At 43.4% G+C, this 24,832-nt stretch overlaps 1 protein-coding gene across 1 annotated transcript in view; it reads right to left on the bottom strand.

Annotated features, from left to right (window-relative positions):
- PATJ (PATJ crumbs cell polarity complex component) overlaps window positions 1-22,579 on the bottom strand; it is a 416,491-nt gene extending 393,912 nt beyond the window's left edge. Inside the window, exons 1-4 of the mRNA XM_030812925.1 lie at window positions 22,490-22,579; window positions 6,208-6,264; window positions 5,943-6,109; window positions 2,385-2,579 (exon numbers count right to left, since the gene is read on the bottom strand). Coding sequence (XP_030668785.1) covers window positions 2,385-2,579; window positions 5,943-6,109; window positions 6,208-6,229 — 384 coding nt within the window. The 5' untranslated portion in view covers window positions 6,230-6,264; window positions 22,490-22,579. The remainder of the gene's footprint in view (window positions 1-2,384; window positions 2,580-5,942; window positions 6,110-6,207; window positions 6,265-22,489) is intronic.
- Window positions 22,580-24,832: the final 2,253 nt, after the last annotated feature.

The raw sequence follows: 24,832 nt of genomic DNA, 5'->3' as shown, positions 1-24,832 counted from the left end.
CCTCTGTCTTCTGGGCTCAAGCGATCCTCCTGCCTCAGCCTCCTGGGTAGCTGGGACTATACGCATGCATCACCATGCCTGGCAAATTTTTGTATTTTTTGTAGAGACAGGGTTTCGCCATGTTGCCCAGGCTGGTCTCAAACTCCTGAGCTCAAGCGATCCACCCGCCTCAGCCTCCCAAATTGCTGGGATTACAGACGTGAGCCACAGTGCCCAGCAGCAAAATATATTTTTAAATGAGGAAAATAAATTAGATATATCCAAAATGTCAGTATTTAACCTGTCAGTACCAGCTGCATTTTATAGGGCTCTGTTTTTAATTCTATTGTTGATTAATTGATATTCTATTTATTTATTTATTTATTTTTTTTTTTTGAGACGGAGTCTCGCTCTGTCGCCCAGGCTGGAGTGCAGCGGCGCAATCTCGACTCACTGAAAGCTCCACCTTCTGGGTTCAGGCCATTCTCCTGCCTCAGCCTCCGGAGTAGCTGGGACTACAGGCGCCCGCCACCAGCCCGGCTAATTTTTTTTTATTTTCAGTAGAGACAGGGTTTCACCATGTAAGCCAGGATGGTCTCGATCTCCTGACCTCGTGATCCGCCTGCCTCGGCCTCTCAAAGTGCTGAGATTACAGGTGTGAGCTACCGTGCCCAGCCCAATTGATATTCTATTTATTAGGTAAATTCAAAAGACTCTGAAAAGGCCACCATTTACATGGGTTCTACCTGTAAGAACAGGTAGAACTGTTCTTGTGACAGCCAGGTATTTTATTGCTTTAGTTAGTAACTGCACTTATAACATGAGAACTTCATAAATGTAATCAACTAAAAAAAGCACCACATAAAAATAATTACTAGTCAGATGAAAGAGATAGAACCGGCCCGGCGCGATGGCTCATGCTTGTAATCCCAGCACTTTGGGAGGCCGAGGCGGGAGGATCACGAGGTCAGGAGAGACTATCATGGCCAACATGGTGAAACCCTGACTCTACTAAAAATACAAAAATTAGCCAGGCGTGGTGACACGAGCCTGTAGTCCCAGCTACTCAGGAGGCTGAGGCAGGAGAATTGCTTGAACCCAGGAGGTAGAGGTTACGGTGAGTCAAGATCGCGCCACTGCACTCCAGCCTGGGCGACAGAGCAAGACTCCATTTCAAAAAAAAAAAAAAAAAAAAGAAAGAAAAGGAAAAAAAGAAAGGGATAGAACTATAAAGTCAAAAACTAAGACCAGAATATTATTTAATTATTACACCTTAAACAGATTCTATTTAACAATGCAACTTAAGTTTGTCTATTTATTTATTTATTTATTTTTTTAAGAGACAGGTCTTGGCTCTGTCACCCAGGCTGGAGTACAGTGGTGCGATCATAGCTCACTACAGCTTTGAATTTCTGGGCTCAAGTGATCTACCAATGTTAGCCTTCCAGGTACCTGGAGCTACAGGTGAGTGCCACCATGCCTGACTATATTTTTATTTTTATTTTTGTAAAGATGGGGGTCTCCCTACATTACCCAGGCTGTTCTTGAACTCCTGGCTTCAAGCAATCCTCCTGCCTCTGCCTCCCAAAGATTATAGATATAAGCTACCACGTTCACACCTCATTTCATTTTTAATGGCACTTGAAGGTCGAGGTGAACATACATAAAACTAACATGTCCAAAATTTTAATTGTTTATTATTTAATTTTTAATAGGTATTAGGGGCTACAACCAGATTATCCTTCCAAATGTTTTCTAGATTTTCCAAATTACATTAGTTCTAATTGCCATTAATTATGGGTTGTCACCCAGGCTGGAGTACAGTGGCACGATCTCGGCTCACTGCAACCTCCGCCTCCGGGGTTCAAGCGATTCTCCTGCCTCAGCCTCCCAACTATCTGGGATTACAGGCGCCTGCCACCACGCCCGGCTAATTTTTCTACTTTTAGTAGAGACAGGGTTTTGCCATGTTGGCCAGGCTAGTCTCAAACTCCTGACCTCCGGTGATCCGCCCTCCTCGGCCTCAGAAAGTGATGCGACTACAGGCGTGAACCACTGCGCCCGGCCAAAAATCTTATTTTAACAAGAATAGAGATGTGTTCAATTAGTCATTGTCTAAAAACTCTCCTTAGCAAGACCTTATCTCAAAAAATAAATGTTAATTATTTTTTTTAAAAACTCTTCTTACCACATACATGGATACTTTCCTTATGTAATTTTAAGTCAATAAATTTTCAACACACAAGTTAGAAAATGGTGTCCGATTCTCCTAACGATATAAAAATACAAGCAAGCAAAATACATACTAACACATTTTACAGCAAAAAGAATGAGTATAAGTTCCTTTGTAAAACTAAAACAGGAGAAATGAAGCTAAATATTTCCATGAGAAGATACAACTTTACCTGAGCCATCTGTTGAATGACTGAGTTAAAGTCTTCATTTCCCAACTTCGGGGTCCAAGGAAATAACCCAGATACAGTCGAGTTATTAGAGGGCCTGTGGACATTTCCACTAGTAATGGAACCATCTGTGAACACTAACAAACCTTTCCTAGAAAAATCAAAGTTGGCTGAACAATCTGAGGGTATATGGTTGAGCTGTTGGAGAGAGAAAAAAAGAATCATCAACAGAAATCTATAGAAAAATTGTTCTATTTATTAAATATATTTTGACCATTGCGTGGATAATTTGCACATTAAATATATACATGGGAAAGAAATAAGGTAAAGATAGATCAATCTGTGTATTCACAAGGCTAAAAATTTTTTTAATTTAGTATTACACAAAATGTTTAATAGCTTAAAATTTGTTCTTATTTCCTGCCTTCTACCACTACTCCAAGTTAACAGCATGAACACTGACATCTTATTACACTTCACATATACAGATGCATCCAGTCACATAACAGTGTAAGGCACTAAACCTTTTTCCATTTATCTGTACATTTCCACGTGGGGAGCAACAAAAGATCCACAGGTAGTATATAACGATAATAACTGTACTTATTGAGTGCTTGCTATGAGTAAGTACTATACCAGCATGATTGCAGGTATTATCATTTAATTCTTAAAACAATCTAATGAGATATCATTATCCCATTTTGTAAGCCTAAAAACCAAGGCACACAGGGGTTAAGTAACTTACTCAAGATTAGCAGTAAGTGAGTCAAGGAGCCACTTAAACATTGGTAGAAAGAGGAGAATCATGTAATTATGGTAGACATAATTTAAAATATCATTGGCTGATACAACTGCCAAAACAGTGGAATAAAGGTAACATTAAGAATAAATGTCAGTGGTGAAACCCCATCTCTATCAAAAATACAAAAATTGGCTGGGCATGGTGGTGCACACTTGTAATTCCAAGTTACTTGGGAGGCTGAGGCAGGAGAATTGCTTGAACCCCGCGGGTGGAGGCTACAGTGAGCCAAGATTGCACCACTGCACTCAGCCTGGATGACAGAGCGAGACTCTGTCTCAAAAAAAAAAAAAAAGAATAAATGTTAGGCCGGGTGTGATGGCTCATACCTGTAACCCCAGCACTTTGGGAGATCAAGGTGGGAGGACTGCTTCAGGCCAGGAGTTCAAGACCAGCATGGGCAACATAGCGAGACTCTCGTCTCAACAAAAAATACAAAAATTAGCTGGGCATGGTGTCACATGCCTGTAGTCCCAGCTACCTGGGAGGATGAAGTGGGAGGATTGCTTGAGCCCAGGAGGTTGAGGCTGCAATGATCCATAATCACACCACTGTACTCTAGCCCAGGCAAAGACTCTGCCTCAAAAAAAAAAAAAAAAAGAATGAATGTCAATAAAACCTCAAAGAAAAAATAAAAAACTCCTGGCTACAGGGATTATACAGTCCAATGTATAAAATATGACTGTGCACGTAACAACTCCAAACTATACAAATATAAAGAATTGTTATTAGGAAGGGGTAGTTACATCCACTCTTAGTCCAACAAGTGTGATAGATTTCTGCTGATCTTTGCCAATTTCAGTTGTTACCAACAGCATTCACTATTGTGATATTCTATGACCAAGAGAAATACAGAAAGCTAAACATCAATACAGGCAGTGCTAAAATTAGGGTATAAATTCTGGTCTAAAGAAAGCAATTCACAGAAAGACACATGTAGAGTTTAATCCTTAATTGGTTATAAACAAATCACTCACAAAATACTTAATGGGCAAGCATTTTAGTTTGTCAGCAAAAACCATTTTTCCCAAATTTTGTAAATTTTCACTTAACTGTGCTAAATTAGCTCCAATTATGTTTTAAATTCTGCCAAAATTTCATCTATGGTGTAGCTACTATTCAAGTTCAGCTTCCAGAATAGGTGATTTAAAAGTAATTTGCCATCCCTGACCCCAAAACAAAGAATCCAAGAGGACAGTTAAAACAATTAATTTCTGGTTCGATCTCAGCACACACACACAAAAAAATCCCACAACTACTAATTTGCACCCCTCTAAGAAGAGGTGATATGTGTCCCTTATTCAATGATGATGTATTAGAGCCTGAAGATACAGATAGTGTGGTAAATGAGTAGAGGAAACACAACTATATATTTAAATACCAGGTAGGCTGCTTCCAAGGAACTTCTAATCAGAATATGCATGAAAGACAATAAATATTTGATAATTAAGAGAAGTGTGACTATTGTGCTATAAGGGCATGATCACTTCTTTTTTTTTTTTTTTTTTTTGAGATGGAGTCTCGCTCTGTCACCCAGGCTGGAGTGCAGTGGTGTGATCTCGGCTCACTGCAAGCTCCGCCTCCCGGGTTCACGCCATTCTCCTGCCTCAGCCTCTCCGAGTAGCTGGGACTACAGGCGCCCGCCACCACGCCCGGCTAATTTTTTGTATTTTTAGTAGAGACAGGGTTTCATCATGGTCTCGATCTCCTGACCTCGTGATCCGCCCGCCTCGGCCTCCCAAAGTGCTGGGATTACAAGCGTGAGCCACCGTGCCCGGCCAATGATCACCTCTTGTTAGATAAAAGACTTCGGCCGGGCGAGGTGGCTCATGCCTATAATCCCAGCACTTTGGGAGGCCGAGGCGGGCAGATCACGAGGTCAGCAGACAGAGACCATCCTGGCTAACACGGTGAAACCCCCTATCTACTAAAAAAAAAAAAAATTAAAAAAGACCAAAAAAAAAAAAGACTTCATGAAGAAAATATGCCTGGGCAAGGTGGCTCATGCCTATAATCCCAGCACTTTGGAAGGCTAAGGCAGGAGGGCTGCTTGAGGCCAGTAGTTTGAGACCAGCCTGGGCAATATAGGGAGACCCTGTCTCTATAAAAATTTTTAAAAATTAGCCCAACTGTGGTGGCACACACCTAACCCAGCTATTCTGGAAGCTGAGGTGGGAACATTGCTTGAGCCTGGGAGGTCAAGGCTGCAGTGAGCTAGGATCACAGCACTGCACTCCCACCTCAGTGACAGAGAGAAACTTTGTCTCAAAATAAAAAGAAAATATATTTAAGTTAAGCACTATTTTATAGTTTTGAAGATGTTGAGAATTCTCAAAGCATCTGACCTTTACATACTTAAATAAGTACAAAAACCATATTCTAAAACCAAACACAATTTTTTTTTTTTTTTTGAGAGACAGGGTCTCAACTCTGCCATCCAGGCTGGAGTGCAGTGGCATGATCATAGCTCACTGCAACCTGGAACTCCTGGGATCAAGCAATCCTCCCACCTCAGACTCCTGAGTTGCTGGGACTACCGGTACATGCCATCACGTCCAGCTACCAAAGAAAAAATTGATTATCGACATTTCTAAATTATCTATGCCAATGCTACCCACAGGTTATAGGTTACAGGTCCCAATACAGTCTCTTTGCTGAACTGAGTCCTTAAAGATAATTTGTCTTTGTCTATCTTCTCTTTCTTTGATGGTTTGAATATATTAATATAATATATTAATGTAAAACTCTGATGGGTAACTTACTTGCCCCTTCAGTTGCTTGATGGACTGCTGAAGTGTGAGTATCTGGTTGAAGAGAGGACTCTTCAGTGTCTCATAAAACATAGATAACTTCTCATTCTGCGACATGTCACCCTTCTCCTGCAATTTCATTTTCAGGCGATCAAGTACCTGCAGGACCTGCAGTTTATCTTGGGTCAAGATGAATAAGTAGAGTAATAGTTAAGTCCCATCTGAGATTCCATTTTTAAATCATTAATTTAATTATAGAACAATATATCCAGTATACCTGTAGCAGGATTTTCAGGCATTTTGAATTATTCTCTTCAATCACTCTTAAAGATACCTAAAGAAAAAATTTAAAAATATAAAAGATGAATTTCAATTGTATATGGCTATAATCCTGTAGAAAAATTAAGGAAAACCTCAAGAACATTCTTCATCAAGACTCCACTCAGTGAAATTCAAAATTATAACCACCATGAGGTGCCACTACACACCCATTAAGATAACTAAAATTTAAAAACAGACAATACTAAGTGTCAACGAGGTTGTGAAGTGCCTGGAACTATTGTACATTGCTAAGAGAAATGTAAAATGTCACAACCACTTCGGAAAATTGGTAGTTTCTTACAAAGTTAAAAATATACTTACTATATGACCTAGCACTTCCACTTACAAATACTTACTCAGTATTCATGAAAATATATGCTCACAAAAACACCTGTACATGAAAGTTTATAGCATTTTTATTTATAAAAACCCCAAAACTAGAAAAACCCAAGTGTCTAGTAACAGATGAATAAACAAATAATGGTATATAATATTTAGAAATAAAAAGGAAAAATTACTGATACACACAACAAGGATAAATATCAAAAATGATATGTTGAAATAAAGAAACCTGACCCAAAAAAGGCACAAACCATACTGTATGATTCCATTCATATGAAGTTCAAGTACTGACAAAACTAATCTACAATTATGGATTAATTTACCTGGGGCAGGGTGATAGGGAACTGACTAGGACAGGCTTCAGAACATGCTACTCCCAAAATATGACACCTTGGCATTTTTTAATATTTTAAGTTGAAGGAATCTGAGAAACAGCAGGTGCAAAAAGGACTTCCCCTGAAGCAGATCATAGGATCCTCATGTGAGAGGTGTCCTCTCTATACCCAGAAGATAGTGGCATCTTAATCTCAAAAGACAGAGTGGCCGGGTGCATTGACTCATGCCTACAATCCCAGCACTTTGGGAGGCCGAAGCAGGAGGATCACTTGTGCCCCAGGGTTTGAGGCCAGCCTGGGCAACACAGTGAGATCCCAGCTACTCAGGAGGCTGAGGTGGGAGGATCACTTGAGCCCAGGAGTTCAACATCAGCATGGTCAACATAGCTAGACATACATATTAAAAAAAGAGATTTAGAAAGATAGTCAATGTAGTAATAGTGACTACTTCTAGAAAGTAGATGTGAGGATGGAGAGATTTAAAAATTAAACTTTTCATTTTACAACTTTAAATGCTGCAGGTATTAATTTTATAATTTAAAAACTAGGGAGCCAGGCATGGTGGCTCATGCCTTTGAACCCAGCACTTTAGGAGAACAAGGCATGTGGGTCGCTTGAGCCCAGGAGTCTGAAACCAGCCTGAGTAACATGGCAAAGCCCTGTATCTACATAAAATACAAAAATTAGCTGGGTGTGATGGTGCACACCTGTAGTCCCAGCTACCCAGAGGGCTAAGGTGGTAGGATCACCTGGGTTCGAGAAGGTTGAGGCACAGTGAGCTGAGATAGCACCACTGCACTCCAGCCTGGGCAACAGCATGAGACCCTGTCTCAAAACACAAAAATAAAAATAATGAAAAATAAGGCCCAATGCAGTGGCTCACACCTATAATCCCAGCACTTTAGGAAGCCAAGGTGCAAGAATTGCTTGAGCCCAGGAGTTCAAGACCAGCCTGGACAACATAGTGAGACCCAGTCTCTACAAAAAAATTTAAAAATTAGCCAGGCCTGTTAACACACACCTGTGTCCCAGCTACTCAGGAGGCTAAGGTGGGAGACTCGCTTGAGCCCAGAAGATCAAGGTTGCAGTGAACCATGACTGCATTACTGCACTCCAGTCTGGCAACAGAGCAAGATCAAAAAAAAAAAAAAGTAAAAGTGACCAAAAAACAATGGCTATGACAGTCTGCAAGCCACACAGTGGGATAATTATACTATAAGGCATATACACACAATAGCAGAGCAGAGGTATGTACCATGTGCTAAGAGAAATCATAAAGAGTGACTAATCCTACCTAAAAAGTTTAGGAATACTGGAATGAGAACACAACAGAAACCTCTCTCGTTGTAAATAAAAAAACAGTCCGGGTATGGTGGTTCATGCCTATAATCCCAGCACTTTGGGAGGCTGAGGCAGGCGGATCACAAGGTCAGGAGTTCAAGACCTGCCTGGCCAATATGATGAAACCTCATCTCTACTAAAAATGTAAAAAATTATCTGGGTGTGGTGGCGCACGCCTGTTGCCCCAGTTACTTGGGAGGCTAAGGAGAGAGAATCACTTGAACCCAGGAGGCGGAGGTTGCAGTGAGCCGAGATCATGCCACTGCACTCCAGCCTGGGCAACAGAAACAGACTCTGTCTCCAAAAACCAAAAAAAAAAAAAAAAAAAAAAAAAAAAAAAGTGTCCTGGTTTGAGCAATATATAAGGCTACCCTAGGTTAGTGGTTCTCAAACTTTAGCATGCATCAGAATCACCTGTGGGGCTTGTTAAAACACAAATTGCAGAGTCCCACTCTCAGAGTTTCTGATTCCGTAGGTCTGAGGTGGGCCCTGAAAATCTGCATTTCTAGCAAGTTCTCCTGTGACCCTGTGATGCTGCTAGATCAGAAACCACAACTGGAGAACCACTGCATTACAGACGCAAAAGTGCCTTTCTGTGAAAATAATAACTAGCTTTAAAGGACCTAATATAAGATCTCCAGAAGTAGCAGAAAGGGGAAAAAAGACCACTGTTACTCCAAGTATAGACTGCAAACTGATGCTTGGCCCATAATGGCACAAGTATCGAAATTGAGAATGAACATTTAGAAACTTTCCTGCAATATGGCAGAGTAAAATGTCTTACATTTAGTAATAAAAAACTTGGCGGCCGGGTGCGGTGGCTTACACCTGCAATCCCAGCAGCTTGGAAGGCCGAGGTGGGCGGATCACCTGAGGTCAGGAGTTCGAGACCAACATGGAGAAACCCCGTCTCTACTAAAAATACAAAAATTAGCTGAGTGTGGTGGTGGGTGCCTGTAATCCCAGCTACTTGGGAGGCTGAGGCAGGAGAATCGCTTGAACCCAGGAGGCAGAGATTGCGGTGAGCTGAGATCACGCCATTGCACTCCAGCCTGGGCAACAGAAACTATGTCTAAAAAAAAAAAAAAAAAGACACATGGCCTTATTTTGTATGTCTTTTTAAAATTTCATTTTTTCTAATAGCTTCTTTTACAAAAATATCAGTTCTTGAAAGATTATAGAGTGGAGAGCCTGATCTTTCACCATTGATAGTTTGAGAAGCTCTGATTTAGATAGACTAATTTGAAAGGGTCCTTGTAAACAATGCTAAGCAGACTGGTCTTTATCCTGTTAGCAACAGGAAATAATTAAAGACTTTTAAGTAGGGAAGTACTGAGTCCAGATTTCTATTTTTAAAAGGTAATTCTGATAATAGTATAGATTAGTGGTCTTCAAACTTTTTAAAACACACATTCCCATCAGTAAAAATGTGTTGGCCATGTATCTCAATTTATTTTTAAATAATTATAAACATATACTACTATACTAACATATGTTTTAAAACATACATAAAATAGAAACTTTATGAGGGTAAGGTAAAAATGGTAAAGTTTTATTGTCATCTTCCTAACCTTTTTTTTTTTTTTTTTTTAAAGACGGAGTATCGCTCTGTCGCCCAGGCTGGAGTGCAGTGGCGCCATCTCGGCTCACTGCAACCTCCACCTCCCGGGTTTAAGCAATTCTCTGCCTTCTGAATAGCTGGGATTACAGGAGCCTGCTACTAAGCCCAGCTAATTTTTTTTTTTTTTTTTTTTTTTTGAGACGGAGTCTCGCTCTGTCGCCCAGGCTGGAGTGCAGTGGCGCTATCCCGGCTCACTGCAAGCTCCGCCTCCCAGGTTCACGCCATTCTCCTGCCTCAGCCTCCCAAGTAACTGGGACTACAGGCGCCTGCCACCACACCCGGCTAATTTTTTTTGTATTTTTTGTAGAGACAGGGTTTCACCATCTTGGCCAGGCTGGTCTTAAACTCCTGACCTCGTGACCAACCCGCCTCAGCCTCCCAAAGTGTAATCCCCCAAAGGGATTACAGGCGTGAGCTATCGTGCCCTGCCCATCTTCCTAACCTCTTAATGGATCATCTTGCACATTTTGGAGACCATACTGGAGTATCCCTTGGTAAGGATTAAGGGTAGAAATTGGTTGGCCATCTACCTCTCTTACTTTATTCTATTTTTTTAGAAACAGGGTCTCATTATGTTGCCCAGGCTGTATCTGAACTCCTGGGCTCAAGAGATCTTCTGGCTTCAGCCTGTTGAGTCGCTGGGACTACAGGTGCACATCATGAAACCCAGGTCTCTGACTCATAATTAGTAAGGTTAAACTATGTCCACAAAGCAGGCCTGGAAAATTACAATTCCATGGTGTAAAGAAATGTCTAGGGAAGAAGATTAAAGCTTTATGAGTATATAAGGCCAGGCACGGTGGCTCATGCCTGTAATTCCAGGACTTTGAAAGGCCCAAGTGGGTGGATTGCTTGAGCCCAGGAGTTTGAGACCAGCCTGGGCAACATAGCAGAACCCTGTATCTACAAAAAAAAAAAAAAAAAAAAACATGCAAAAAGTTAGCCAGGCATGGTGGCAAGGCTGTAGTTCCAGTTGCTTGGGAGGCTGAGGTGGGAGAATTACCCGAGCCCAGGAAATTGAGGGTGCAGTTAGCTAAGATAAAAAAGAGTATATGACAAGAAAAGGAAGAAACACAACTCTACAACGCACTATCCATCAAACAGCACTCAGGCTAAATGGAACGTAGGTCTCACTCAGGGTATGGTCACAGGAAATCTTTGGTCATTCAAATTTGACCTGTTTAGTAAAAGAAACCAACAGGGCTTATGGAGGGGGATTTCAACTTTGTTGAAACATGGTAAAACTGAGTCTAACTTGTCATAGATAGGCTACCTACAGTTGGTCACAGCTAGAAATTAAGATGCCACATTGTACCACTGTCCTCATTGTTGGACAGCCTCCAGAGAATGAGAACTTTATTATGCTTGGGAGCTTCCACTCCATCATTGATCAAGAGAGTTTGTGCCATGAATTTTTCATATCCGGTTCACTGTAGAATGTGATTGAAGGAAATTATTATAATATTGTGGCTTTTTAAAACCCAAGGCCTAGGCCAACGCCAATTAATGAAGTATTTGAAGGGACATAGAAATTTAATTTTAAATTAAATTATATTTTATTATATTTATTTTATTATATATTTTTTATTAAACTCTTGATCTGATTAAGATAAAAAATAAAATATATAGGCTGGGCACAGTGGCTCATGCCTATAATCCCAGTACTCTGGGAGGCCAAGGCAGGTGGATCACCTGAGGTCAAGAGTTCGAGACCAGCCTGGCCAACATGGTGAAACCCCATCTCTACTAAAAATACAAAAATCAGCTGGGCGTGGTGATGCATACCTGTAATCCAGCCACTTGGGAGGCTGAGGCAGGAGAATCGCTTGAACCCGGGAGGCGGAGGTTGCAGTGAGCCAAGATCACACCACTGCACTCCAGCCTGGTGACAGAGCAAGACTCTGTCTCAAAAAAATAAAAATAAAATATATATAATAGAATCAAGAATTTAGGCAAAGTAAGGATTCTGAGAAACACACTTTTTGAGCTCCCAGTACCTCACAAGAATGTAATTCCCTACTGATTTACTAAGACATATGATATATCTAACCTGAAATTTGGGGAGAAAAAGATCACTTGCAATATCTTTGGGAAAGAACAGGTGTTCAGCCTCTAACTGCATATGTGAATTGGGCAGGTCACAATTAGGCCACACACAACTCCCCAGTGGGAATTTTCCAGAGCTCATTGAACCAGGGAGTTTGAAGAATCAATGAGCAAGTGTAAATTTAATCATATTTACGCTTATCAATATCAAGTGCAAAGATCAATGTCAAGCATAAATATAGTCATGATTTCTGAAGTTTTTCAAAAATTGAAGGTTTAAGTTTCTATTGTTTCCTTTGGAGTACAAAGCTCAGGATGTGTCTAATTATCATTCCTTTGTCCTCAAAGCTCAGCATTTATGAGGTACTGATTAAACGAAAAACAAACTTTCCTAGCCAAAGAATAATGGTTGCTCTCCACCAGTACTTCAAATAAATACATCTGCTGCCATACAAATGCAGATTCAAGTCAGGTGTCCTACCTAGCCTTGTGTTCCTACCAAATGACAAGACTTTTCTAAATACCTTAAATATAAAAATACTATATTTTGGACCACTATATCCCTGGAATTTTGGAAACATATATAAATTCCAGAACAATCCTGACAGTTTGCAGATATATGCTTAAGCCTAAGCAATGTTTAAATCCTCCTGACAGTGAACATTCAGGAAATGTTGAAATTGAAGTTGAAAGACACCACTTTAAATTCAGAATCTGAAATTAAAACTTGTGAATAGTGCTTCAATGAACATAAATTTTTTTAAAAAGAAATGAAAGCCGGGCGCAGTGGCTCACACCTGTAATCCCAGCACTTTGGGAGGCCGACGCGGGCACAAGGGAGGCCTCGGATCACAAGGTCAGGAGTTTTGAGACCAACCTGGCCAACATGGTGAAAACTCGCCTCTACTGAAAATACAAGAATTAGCCGGGTGTGGTGGCAGGCGCCTGTAATCCCAGCTACTCAGGAGTCTGAGCCAGAAGAATCGCTTGAACCTGGGAGGCAGAGGTTGCAGTGAGCCGAGATTGCATCATTGCACTCCAGCCTGGGTGACAGAGCAAGACTCCATCTTAAAAAAAAAAAAAAAAAAAGAAAACGGAGTCAGTTTTTCAGAATAATTCAGTTAACTAATGCTAATTTTCTCATTAAACTATTCAAAGTTAGCCAATGTATACCAATATACCAATACTCTTCCTATAACTTGGCTACTTTTGTAGGAACAAAGTTAAACTGCTATATGGTAGACTTTTTTTTTTTTTTTTTTTTTGGAGATGTTGTTTTGCTCTTGTTGCCCAGGCTGGAGTGCAATGGAGAGATCTTGGCTAACCACAACCTCTGCCTCCCGGGTTCAGGCGATTCTCCTGCCTCAATTTCCCAAGTAGCTGGGATTACAGGTATGAGCCACCACGCCGGGCTAATATTGTATTTTTAGTAGAGATAGGGTTTTTCCATGTTGGTCAGGCTGGTCTCAAACTCCGACTTCAGGTGATCCACCCGCTTCGGCCTCCCAAAGTGCTGGGATTACAGGCATGAGCCACCACGCCTGGCCTTTTTTATTTTATTATTATTATTATTATTATTATTATTATTTTGAGACAGGGTCTCACTCTGTTGCCCATGCTGGAGTGCATGGGTGCGATCCTGGCTCACTGCAACCTCCACCTCCAGGGTTCAAGCAATCCTCTTGCCTCAGCCTCCCTAGTAGCTGAGACTACAGGTGTGCACCACCATACCTGGCTAATTTTTGTATTTTTAGTAAAGGCGGGATTTCACCATGTTGGTCAGGCTGGTCTCAAACTCCTGTGCCCAGATGATCTGCCTGCCTTGGCCTCCCAAAGTTCTGGAATTACAGTCTAGAGACAATGCGCCCAGTCTATGGTAGGCTTCTATATTCTGGTTGGTAGCAGTTTTCCCCAATGAGCAACAATGACGAAAAAAAATCTGGGCAATTTTCACACTTAGAGGTCTCTGATCATGTAGCCAGTCCCAACTAAAAAGACCTGGGCATTCATACTATTCACTAATGATTAGTTTCCACCTCAAAAATGCTGTTCAATTTTACCCACACTGCCGACTGTGCACTCCCAGCTTCTCCCCAGAAAATATGGTCGTATCAGGAATCAGGCGTGGTGGCTCACGCCTGTACTCCCAGCACTTTGGGAGGCCAAGGAGATGGATCACTTGAGGCCAGGAGTTTGAGACCAGCCTGGCCAACATGGTGAAACCCCGTCTCCACTAAAAGTACAAAAATTAGCCAGGTGTCATGGTGCACACTTGTAATCCCAGCTATTCAGGAGGCTGAGGCAGGAGAATCACTTGAATCCATGAGGCACACATTGCAGTGGGTGGAGATCGCACCACTGCACTCCAGCCTTGGCAACAGAGTGTGAGACTCCATCTCAAAAAAAAAAAATTAAAAAAAAAAGTAAAATAAAATAAAAAAGGGAAAGGGATGCTATGGAAAAAGGTAAAAACAAAGCAAGGAAACATAGATGCCATTGGAGGGAGTTAATTCCATGGGGAAGGGGTTCAACTGTTAGTGACCTTTTAGTAGATAACTACTTTAAAAATGAGAGAATACTTCAAATTTTAAATGGTGGAAAGATTTACAACCTGACCCTCAACATTCACTTAACTCATCTCCCTCTTCTACCACACTGTGTCCTGGAACTTCATCAGAAGCTCCAAAAAATGGGCTTGGCGTGGTGGCTCATGCCTGTATCCCAGCCCTTTGGGAGGCCGAGGCAGGCAGAACACCTGAGGTTGGGAGTTCAAGACCAGCCTGACAAACATGGAGAAACCCCCATCTCTACTAAAAATACAAAAATATTAGCCAGGCATGGTCGCGGGCACCTGTAATCCCAGCTACTCAGTGGTAGTAGTAGCAGGAGAATCACCTGAACCCGGGAGGCAGAGGTTGTGGTGAGCCGAGACCACACCATTGCACTCCAGCCTGGGCAAAAATAGTGAAACTCCATCTCAAAAAAAAAGAAAAAAAAAGCTCCAGAAAATAACCCAAGGGAGACCAGGCAGAAGCCCTGCCCACCAGCCCCTGCTGTCAAAGCCACACCCACTAATTATTATTAATGGCAGCTAAAGTGAAATGAAACTGACCTGTCCCTGAAAGCCCACAGACCCAGGCCTAAAAGCCATCTACCAAACCAAGCAAGGTGTGCAAAGGCTCAAAGCAAGGGCAGGACCTTGGTCTGCTTTGGTTCTAAGAGTACAACCTACATTAGAGAATGTTCATCTCACAGTGGTTCCACTAACTTCTTTGAACTATGAGGCAGCTCCCCAAATGCAAGCAATCAATACAGACAAAATTCAGATGTGAAATTCTTAAACCACACATTGTCCTGGTTTACAATATTATTGTTCAGCAGGTTTTTAAACTTTATATAAATTACATCATACTGTATACTTATTCTTCAGCAACTTGCTATTTTAAGCTCAACTTTACATTTTTAAGATTTATTCATCTGTTATCTCAGCACTTTGGGAGGCCAAGGCAGGCACATCACTTGAGCCCCAGTTTGAGACCAGCCTGGGCAACATGGCAAGACCCCATCTTGACAAAAAAATTTAAAAATTAGCCAGCTGTGGTGGCACACACCTGTACTCCCAGCTACTCAGGAGGCTGAGGTGGGAGGATCAATTGAGCCCAGGATGTCTAGGCTGCAGTAAGCCATGATCACTCCACAGCCTGGGCAACAGAGTGAGACCCTGTCTCCAAAAAAAAAAAACACCAGGCTGGGTGGGGGGTGTTATTCATGATGATATAGGCAGTTCCTGCTCAGCCACTGTAACAACTAAGTAACATTCGACGGTAGGAATACATACTTTCTTCACCCAATCTCCTGTTGATGAGAATTTAGATCATTTCCTATTGGTCACCAACACAAAAACAGGATTAGAGCTAAATGTCTACTTCAATAATCAACTTTTTGCCAGTTGATTCAATAGCCAATTATTGAAATATGGGAATTCTATAGCCTATGAGCTCTGAAATCATAGAGACTTAGGGTCTATCCCTACGACCCGCTCTGTAGGCCAATTGTTTAAATCTCCCTACACCTTAGTCCCCTTGTTTGTAAAAAAGAGTTAATAAAAATTACTTCATGGCTGGGCGCAGTGGCTCACACCTGTAATCCCAGCACTTTCGGAGGCTGAGGCGGGCGGACCACAAGGTCAGGAGTTCGACACCAGCCTGGCCAACATGGTGAAACCCCTGTCTCTACTAAAAATGCAACAAGAATGAAACTCTGTTTAAATTAAAATATATATATTTATATATATATATATAGCTGGGCGTAGTGGCAGGCACCAAAACAAAAACTAGCTGAGTGTGGTGGTGCGTGCCTGTAGTCCAGGCTGAGGTGGGAGGAACCCTTGTGCCCAGGGGGTCAGGGCTAGTGAACCATGATCATGGCACTGCAAAAGCTAATAATTAAATTATTGTAGCAGAGATTTTAGTGTGTAATCAGTAAGTTAGTTCTGAGAAGACTGAAAAATAAAATGTTTCACCACTGTAGTAAGTATAAGGGAGGAGGTTATAGAGAGGACCTATAATTTGGAGTATTAATCCATTTACATGGCCAGGCGCAGTGGCTCATGCCTCTAATCACAGCACTTTGGTAGGCTGAGGCGGGCGGATCGCTTGAGGTCAGGAGTTTGAGACCAGCCTGGCCAACATGGTGAACCCGTCTGTACTAAAAATACAAAAAATTAGCCAGACGTGGTGGTGCATGCCTGCAGTCCTAGCTACTCAGGAGGCTGAGGCAGGAGAATGGCTTGAACCTGGGAGGCAGAGGTTGGAGTGAGCGGAGATCAAGCCACTGCACTCCAGCATGGGCAACAGAGCAAGACTTGTCTCAAAAAAAAAAAAAAAAAAAAAAAAGGCATTAAGGCAGTATACACATAGGCGTGTAAGTGCTTTGGTAAACTAAACCCTCTTAAGAATAAACATATTCAGATCAGTGGCTCACGCTTGTAATTCCAGCACTTTGGGAGGCCAAGGCAGGTGGATCACGAGGTCAGAACTTAAAGAACAGCCTGAGCAACATGGTGAAACCCCGTCTCTACTAAAAATGCAAAAATTAGCAGGGCGTGGTGGCGCACGCCTGTAATCCCAGCTACTTGGGAGACTGAGGCACGAGAATCACTTGAAGCCAGGAGGTGGCTCCAGCCTTCACAACAGAGTGAAACTGTGTCTCAAAAAATAAAAATTAGTAAGATATTTTAGATTCCTTTTTTACATGAAATCTGTTCAAAATCTCGTGTGTATTGTGCATTTACAGCACATTTCAATCCTAACTAACCCAATATAAAGTGGCCCATGCCCATGTGTGAGAGTGGCTTACTGTAGTAAAGTTTTAATCTATACCTTTTCAGAAAGATCCCTGTTTTGTTTTTGTTTTTTCTTCCTCCACCGTGTTTTTAGGAAAGACTTCATCAGTTCAGCTCATATGGTCTCTATGCCTTTTCTTAGAGTAACTATCTGAGTAAGAGCACTCACAAACTTGAGTTCTTCCCAATAAAAAGATCACAACTCCATAATTTTGCCGGAATTCAACATAGGGAGGAACAAAAAGCAGGAGAATAATAGCTTACAGATTACAAGACACATTCTTGAACATTATTTTCTTTCAACCTCACCAAATCTCTGTAAGGCAGACCATTTGCAAATGGGACCAGATTCTGGAGGACCAGAATTAAATGACTTGTCAAGCGTTATATGGTAGGTGGACCCAATTCCTTGTCTCCAAACTTTACTGGCTGGACGGCTGTACAAACACAAAAAATAAGTGAGCTCTACATCTTCAGCATTGATCTATCCCACTGACTTAAAAGGAAGGGTATTGACAGGCACTAAATTTCTCCCCATTTGCACCAGAACCTAAAATAAGGGCTTTAAAAAAGGCATCCAAATCTACACAAAACCCTAAGGAAAAAAACATAGCAACGGTCATGCAAATACCAAGGTAGATTGGTCCCGTTTCTCAAAAAACTTACTAAGTTGGCTCACCAAGGGGAGCAAAGGCTTAAGGTTGGCTTCCCCAACCTCATGTATTCTTGTTAAACTTTAACAAAGCAAGTAAATTCAGCCTGCAGGCTGCTCAGTGTAAGGATAATTATTAAATGCTGTTACGTAAAAATGCAATTGTAAGAACTAGAAAATGCTGAGCCACTGTCTCAGAATCACAAGGTTCTAAATGTGAATTCACTATGAGAACACATATACAGGTTTTTCTCTTTAACTTTAAAAATGCAATCTGAAAGAAAATACATCCTAATGTTATTAGTGGTTATCTCTCAATAATAGACAGTCTGTGTACTTTTAGCTTCTTTTTTGAAAATTTTATCCAATTTTTCTACAATGAATATGTTAGCTTTATAGTTACAGAAATATTAATGCATGGCTTAAACTTATTACGGTTTCATTAAATGCAGAAGAGAGCTTAATTTTCTATTCAGCTTTAAACACAACTATTTTTCTGATGGGAAACTTATTTTATGTGACCTCCTTGTGATATTGTATATTGGTTTTCATCCATGGTTCCTGGTTTATAACTCCCATAACTCTTGTTAGTCTTTTGTTATACTGTTGGGGTGCTTTAAGTCTCAGAAGCAGTCCCCAAAAATATCTCTGACGCTCTCCTGCCCCTCCTTTCATCCGCTCCTTTTTCTCCCCAAGGCAGGACTCTAATCTTCCCCTGCTTTTCCATCTTGAAGCTGGCTGTAAAGAAATTCTCTCGGCCAGAAGCATAGCTCACGTAAGCCCAACACTTTCACAGGCCAAGTCGGGAGGACAGCTTGGGACCAGGAGTTCAAGACCAGCCTGAGCAATATAACGAGACCCAGTCTCTACTAAAAATTTTTTAAAAGTGGCCAGGCGTGATGGCTCACATCTGTAATCCCAGCACTTTGGGAGGCCAAGTCAGGCAGATCTCTTGAGGTCAGGAGTCCGAGACCAGCCTGGCCAACATGGCAAAACCCTGTCTCTACTAAAAATACCAAAAAAAAAAAAAAAAAAAAAAAAAAAATTACCCAGCCGTGGTGGTGCACGCCTGAGGTTGTGAGGCTGAGCCAGGGGAATCGCTTGAACCCAGGGAGGTGAAGGTTGCAGTGGGTGGAGATCGCAGCACTGCACTTCAGCCTGGGCAACAGAGTAAGGCTCTGTCTCAAAAATAAATAAATAAATGAATAAAAATTTTTAAAAATAAAAATAATTGCCAGGCCCAGTGGCTCACGCCTGTAATCCCAGCACTTTGGGAGTCCAAGGTGGGTGGATCGCCTGAGGTCAGGAGTTCGAGACCAGCCTGGCCAGCATTGCAAAACCTCATCTCTACTAAAAATACAAAAATTAGCCAGGTGTGGTGGCAGGCGCCTGTAATCCCAGCTACTTGGAAAGCTGAGGCAGGAGAAGCACTTGACCCTGGGAGGCAGAGGTTGCAGTGAGCCAAGATAGCGCCATTGCACTCCAGCCTGGGCAACAGAGCAAGACTCCGTCTCTAAATAAATAAATTAATTAATTAAAATAAAATAAAATAACTTTGGCTAGGTGCAGTGACTCACGCCTGTAATCCCAGCACTTTGGGAGGCCAAGACAGGTGGATCACTTGAGGTCAGGAGTTCGAGACCAGCCTGGGCAATATGGTAAAACCCTGTCTCTACTAAAAATACAAAAATTAGCCAGGTATGGTGGCACATGCCTGTAATCCCAGCTACTCAGGAATCTGAGGCAGGAGAATCACTTGAACCCGGGAGGCGGAGGTTGCGTGAGCTGAGATCATGCCACTGCACTCTAGCCTGGGCAGCAGAGCAAGACTCTGTCTCAAAATAAATAAATAAATATTTTAATAAATTATCTGACCTCCCTTGTCTGATTGTAGGTCATAAGACCCCCATAAGAAGGGGTCCTGCCCATACCCTGGAGGAAGGAATGCTACAGAGAGAGGCCAAGAAAAATCTGAACAGATAGGCATTGCTGGGTTTCCCTACTCCATGCTTCAATTATGTCTACCCAATGAAGTCTCCATAAAAAGCCCAAGAAGACGGGGTAGGGAGAGCTTCTCAATATCTGAACACATGGAGGTTCCTGGAGGGTGGCATGCCCCTTCTCATACCTCACCCTATGCATCTCTTCCTCTGGTATCCTCTGTAACACTCTTAATAATAAGCTAGTAATAAACCTAAATAAGTGTTTTCTTGAGTTCTATGAGCTGCTCTAGCAAATTAACCAAACCAGAGGCGGGAGTTATGGGATTCCCAATTCATAGGTGGTTAGTCAGAAGCCGGGGTAAAACAATTTAGGACTTGTGATTGGCATCAGAAGTGAGGGCAGTCTTATGGGATCTGACACTATCCCCCAGGTAAATAGTTTCCGAATCGAACTGGAAGATGCTCAGCTATTGCTTGATGCAGAACTGATTGGCCCACACATTTATTTGGTCACAGAAGTGTTAACACTGATTGTAGTGGTGTGAGAGCAGAGGAAAAAGTTTGTGTTTTTTCTCTTCCTCCTAATAGGATCTGGACTAGTAAGGGCAATTCTCTTCAGAACTCATTTTATAAGTTCTATCTATAAGTATTTCCATATTTATTAACTTTCTTATTACCTTTGTGAAAGTTGCAGATACCAGGTCAAAATCACTTTTTGTCAGACCCAAACTAGAGAGCATGAGGGAGAAAACTCATGCTTGCATGCCTGAGATAAAGATCGTCTCAAGAACAAACTAAAATAACCACCCAAGAAATTCTTTCTTTAGGAATGCAGTAATTCAGATAAGATAAGATAATCTTTTTTCCTTTTTTTTTTTTTTTTTTTTTTTTTGAGACAGGGTTCTTGCTCTGTCACCCAGGCTGGAGTGTAGTGGTGCAAACACCACTCACCGCAGCCTCCATCTCCTGGGCTCAAGCAATTCCCCTGCCTCAACCTCCCGACACACCTGGCTATTTAAAAAGTTTTTTCTGTAAAGACAGGCATGTTGCTCAGGCTGGTCTCCAACTCTTGGCCTCAAGCGATCCTCCTGCCTAAGCCTCCTAAGTAGCTGAGATAACAGGCATGAGGCAGGGTGCCAGGCCTGATAAGATGCTCTCCTTAACACCTGCCCAGTAATGGCATCTTCAACAATGGCCAACTCTGGCTTTGAGCCTGCAAAACCAATAAACTGTTTTCAAGCAGCCAGCTTATCTGCACTATTTTGCCAATAAAGTTTCCCTTTACCCTCCCCTCTTCCATGCATATATGGCTTGCCAGGGCTGTGCACCTCGGGCTATAATGCTCATTTCTCATTCCCAAATAAATTCAACATATTTGGAGCGTTTTGTTGTTGTTGTTAACATCTTAAAGGCCATTGGGGCCCTAAAAACATCAAAGCTCACTTTAGCTAAAACGCTCAATCTCACCTAACATTTTCTAATGCTGCAAACAGATTTACGTTTTTAACCGCTGCCCCTGCCTCCACTCCTTTCAAATAGATGTCTGCAAATCAATTGGCAGCCAATAGGAATTTAGCCCAGAATGTGGTAGTATCATCCTCAGTGGAACCGACATTGTCCTTCTGGGTTTCCCAAGGCTTCTTCATTCATTTAAGAAACACTTGTCGCGCACCTACCAATAGCCAGACCCTAAATGCAGTCGAAAAACAAGGCCCTGAAAGGGGCACCCTCTAAATGGCAGAGGCAAGCCAGTAAACAACAAACTCGAATCCAAAGTGACAAGAGCCACTTGGAAATATGACAAAGTGCCAAGTGAAGGGGTGTTCACTTAATTCGGCCTGTGTGCGGGACGGCTGGGGCGCTTTGGAGGGTGGGAGTGATCTGAAAATGCTTTCCTGAGCTTGATTTAAAAGCAGGAATCCAGGAATTTCCCTAAGGCTGGAACCACTTTCCGACAGAACCTCCCCGTCTACGCAGCAAGGCTGGCAGAGCCCACGGCTTGACCGCTGGCTTGGGAACCTCCGCTACGGGACGACCAGGCGCCGCGACGCGGCCGGGCCCAAGTCGCCCTCTCAGCCCGGCTCTGATAACCCCCTCCTCTTTGTCCCCTCACCCCGTTCCCTCCTTCCACGGCCACCGATGGAGTGAAAGACTCCGCCCAGCTCTGGGAGCGAAACATGGGCACCGATATGGGCGCAAAATAGGATCCGTGCCACCCCCGAATACCAGTGGGCCGAGATTCGAGGCCTGAAAGGCCTGGGGAGGCGGGGCGGCGCCCCTCCCTGCCCGCGGCCTCGGCGAGCCCTGAGCGGCGGGGCGGGGACCACCGCGGGGTCACCCGGGCCCGACGCAGGAGGACGGCGCCCCCGCCCCGCCTCCCGGGCCAGCGCGGACGGACGCTGCGGGCGCCCCGTCCCCGCCGCGGCCCCTCTGAGCGCCCGGCGGCGCCCTCCTCCTCCGGCTCCCACCCACTCCAAGCGGGCGGGCGGGGAGAGCGCGGGGGCAGGGCAGGCAGGCCCGGGAAGCCCGCGAGGGAGCTGCCCCCGGCCGGCCTCCAGGCGCGGGGACCCCCAGGGGCGAGCGCGCACTGCACAGCCGGGACCCCACGCTTTACCTGGTGCGCTGGAGGAGCAGGTGGGAGTCCGGGTCGGGCGGGCTCGGTGTCGGCCCTGCCTCACCTGGGCGGAAGTGAGAGGCCCAGGGTGACCGCGCCTCACCTGGCAGGCCCTCCCCTCGCCCCGACTCTCCCCGCCCGGGGCGGGGCACCGGGGTGGTGCAGGGGGCGGGGGAGGGAGCCCGGGGCCGCGGGAGGCGGGCTCCGAGGAGGGAGGACGGTTGCCCTGGCTGTTTTTGTGCAGGTGAATTCCTACCGGGCGCGGGATGGCCAGGGGCCTGGGAAAAGTGGGCTGTGGGGTCGGGGTGGCGGATGAGACCGCGCGTGGTGGGGACAGCCGGCACTGACGGGGAGGGAGATCCGGACAGATCCGTGTGGTTGGAGGCCTGCTTGGAGAGCGAGACCCAAGATCAAGGAAATTGAGGAGGATATCGATGAAAGCGTTGGGTCAATCCGCTTAACACTGTCTTTTTGCCCCTTTCCTTTGCTGTTCTCTCATCCCTCCTTTGTTTTCTATATCCGCTGACGCAAAATAAAATATTCTAAAACGTGTAAATGTGGGAGTCATTTTCTTCTCATTTAGTGGAAGAAAGAAATCCAGCAGTATTTGCCTGCCGTATGCTAGGTGCTAGCTTATGCAATGTCTCATTTACTCTCTAAAGAAACTAATGAGGAAACCGTGCACCCGGTAGGTTGACTGGCCCAAAGTTTGGAACACAGGCAAGGCATTTTGACTCTTAACTACAGTGATGATTTCACTATACATTAATTTTATTTTATTTGTGATGTCACACCTTCGAGAAAAATACGCCCCAATGGCCTTCTTCCACTCCCTTTAATAACTTTAGGCTTTTGATGATAGGGGTTTTACTTTGCCTGATACAGTCCACACATTAACGATAAAGAGAATCAATCTTCAGGTATCTTATTCATAGAGTACATACAGTAATTGTTAAACACTGTGATTGACTCTGGGAAGATGTGTAAAATGGTATCCCTGTCCCCAGGAAGATGAGGAATAGATACAAAACAACTACAACATAAAGACTTTTAGGCCGGGCGCGGTGGCTCACGCTTGTAATCCCAGTCCTTTGGAAGGCCGAGGTGGGTGGATCACCAGAGGTCAGGAGTTCGAGACCAGCCTGACCAACATGATGAAACCGCGTCTCTACTACAAATACAAAAATTAGCCGGGCGTGGTAGATGCGTAGTCCCCTCTATGCAGGAGGCTGAGGCAGGAGAATCACTTGAACCCAGGAGGCAAAGGTTGCAGTGAACCAAGATCCTGCCACTGCACTCTAGCCTGGACGACAGAGAGAGACTCCGTCTCCAAAACAACAACAACAATAAAAATTAGCCCAGAGTGGTGTAGTGAGCTTATAGTCCCAGCTACTCTGTGGGGCTGAAGTCGGAGGATCACTTGAGCCGGGGGTTTCAAGACCAGCCTGGGCGACAGAGCAAGACTCCATCTCAAATAAATAAATAAATAAAATTACGATCATGCACTTGGTGCTTTGTAGTTTGCTTCCTTGTTTTAAAAGAAATGTAACACTTGTTAGGCATGGTAAGAAGACACACAATATCAGCATGGTTCCTGCTTTTTAGGAACTAACAAACTACTGAGAGAAATAACGCTAGGCAAATTACCAAATGGAAGCCAGACCTCAGAAAATGAAGAGATCTATTATGTTTTTTGAAAGCATGGGTTAGAACTTAAACAGGTCTTAACCAGAGTCTGAGATTAATTTAGGTAAAATGGAGAAGGAAAGGCTTTCCAAGTCGGGGACAAAATAAAGAAAGTTGGAGATCGAGTGGGAAACGGGAGAGGATCGAAAAACTACCTATCCGGTACTATACTTATTACCTGGGTGATGAAATGATCTGTATATCAAACCCCATGGCATACAATTTGTCTATGTAACAAACCTGGTTTTTGTTGTTGTTGTCGTTTTGAGACAGAGTCTCGCTCTGTTGCCCAGGCTGGAGTGCAGTGGCACAGTCTCAGCTCACTGCAACCTCTGCTTCCCTGTTCAAGCCATTCTCCTGCCTCAGCCTCCCGCGTAGCTGGGATTACAGGTGCCAGCCACCACACCCAGCTAATTTTTTGTATTTTTAGTAGACATGAGGTTTCACCACGTTGGCCAGGCTGGTCTCAAACTCCTGACCTCATGATCCACCCGCCTCAGCCTCCAAAAGTGCCGGGATTACAGGTGTGAGCCACCGCACCTGGCCTACAAACCTGTGCATGTAGCCCTGAACCTATAATAAAAATTAAATAGGGAAAAAAAAGGTGGAGACCAATTATCTCAAAGAATCACCTTGCAAACATTGGTCTCTTTTTAA

This window comes from Nomascus leucogenys, chromosome 5 (genome assembly GCF_006542625.1).
Source record: "Nomascus leucogenys isolate Asia chromosome 5, Asia_NLE_v1, whole genome shotgun sequence".
In the NCBI taxonomy this organism is placed as follows: domain Eukaryota; kingdom Metazoa; phylum Chordata; class Mammalia; order Primates; family Hylobatidae; genus Nomascus; species Nomascus leucogenys.
This window is presented reverse-complemented; position numbering and strand designations above follow the sequence as displayed.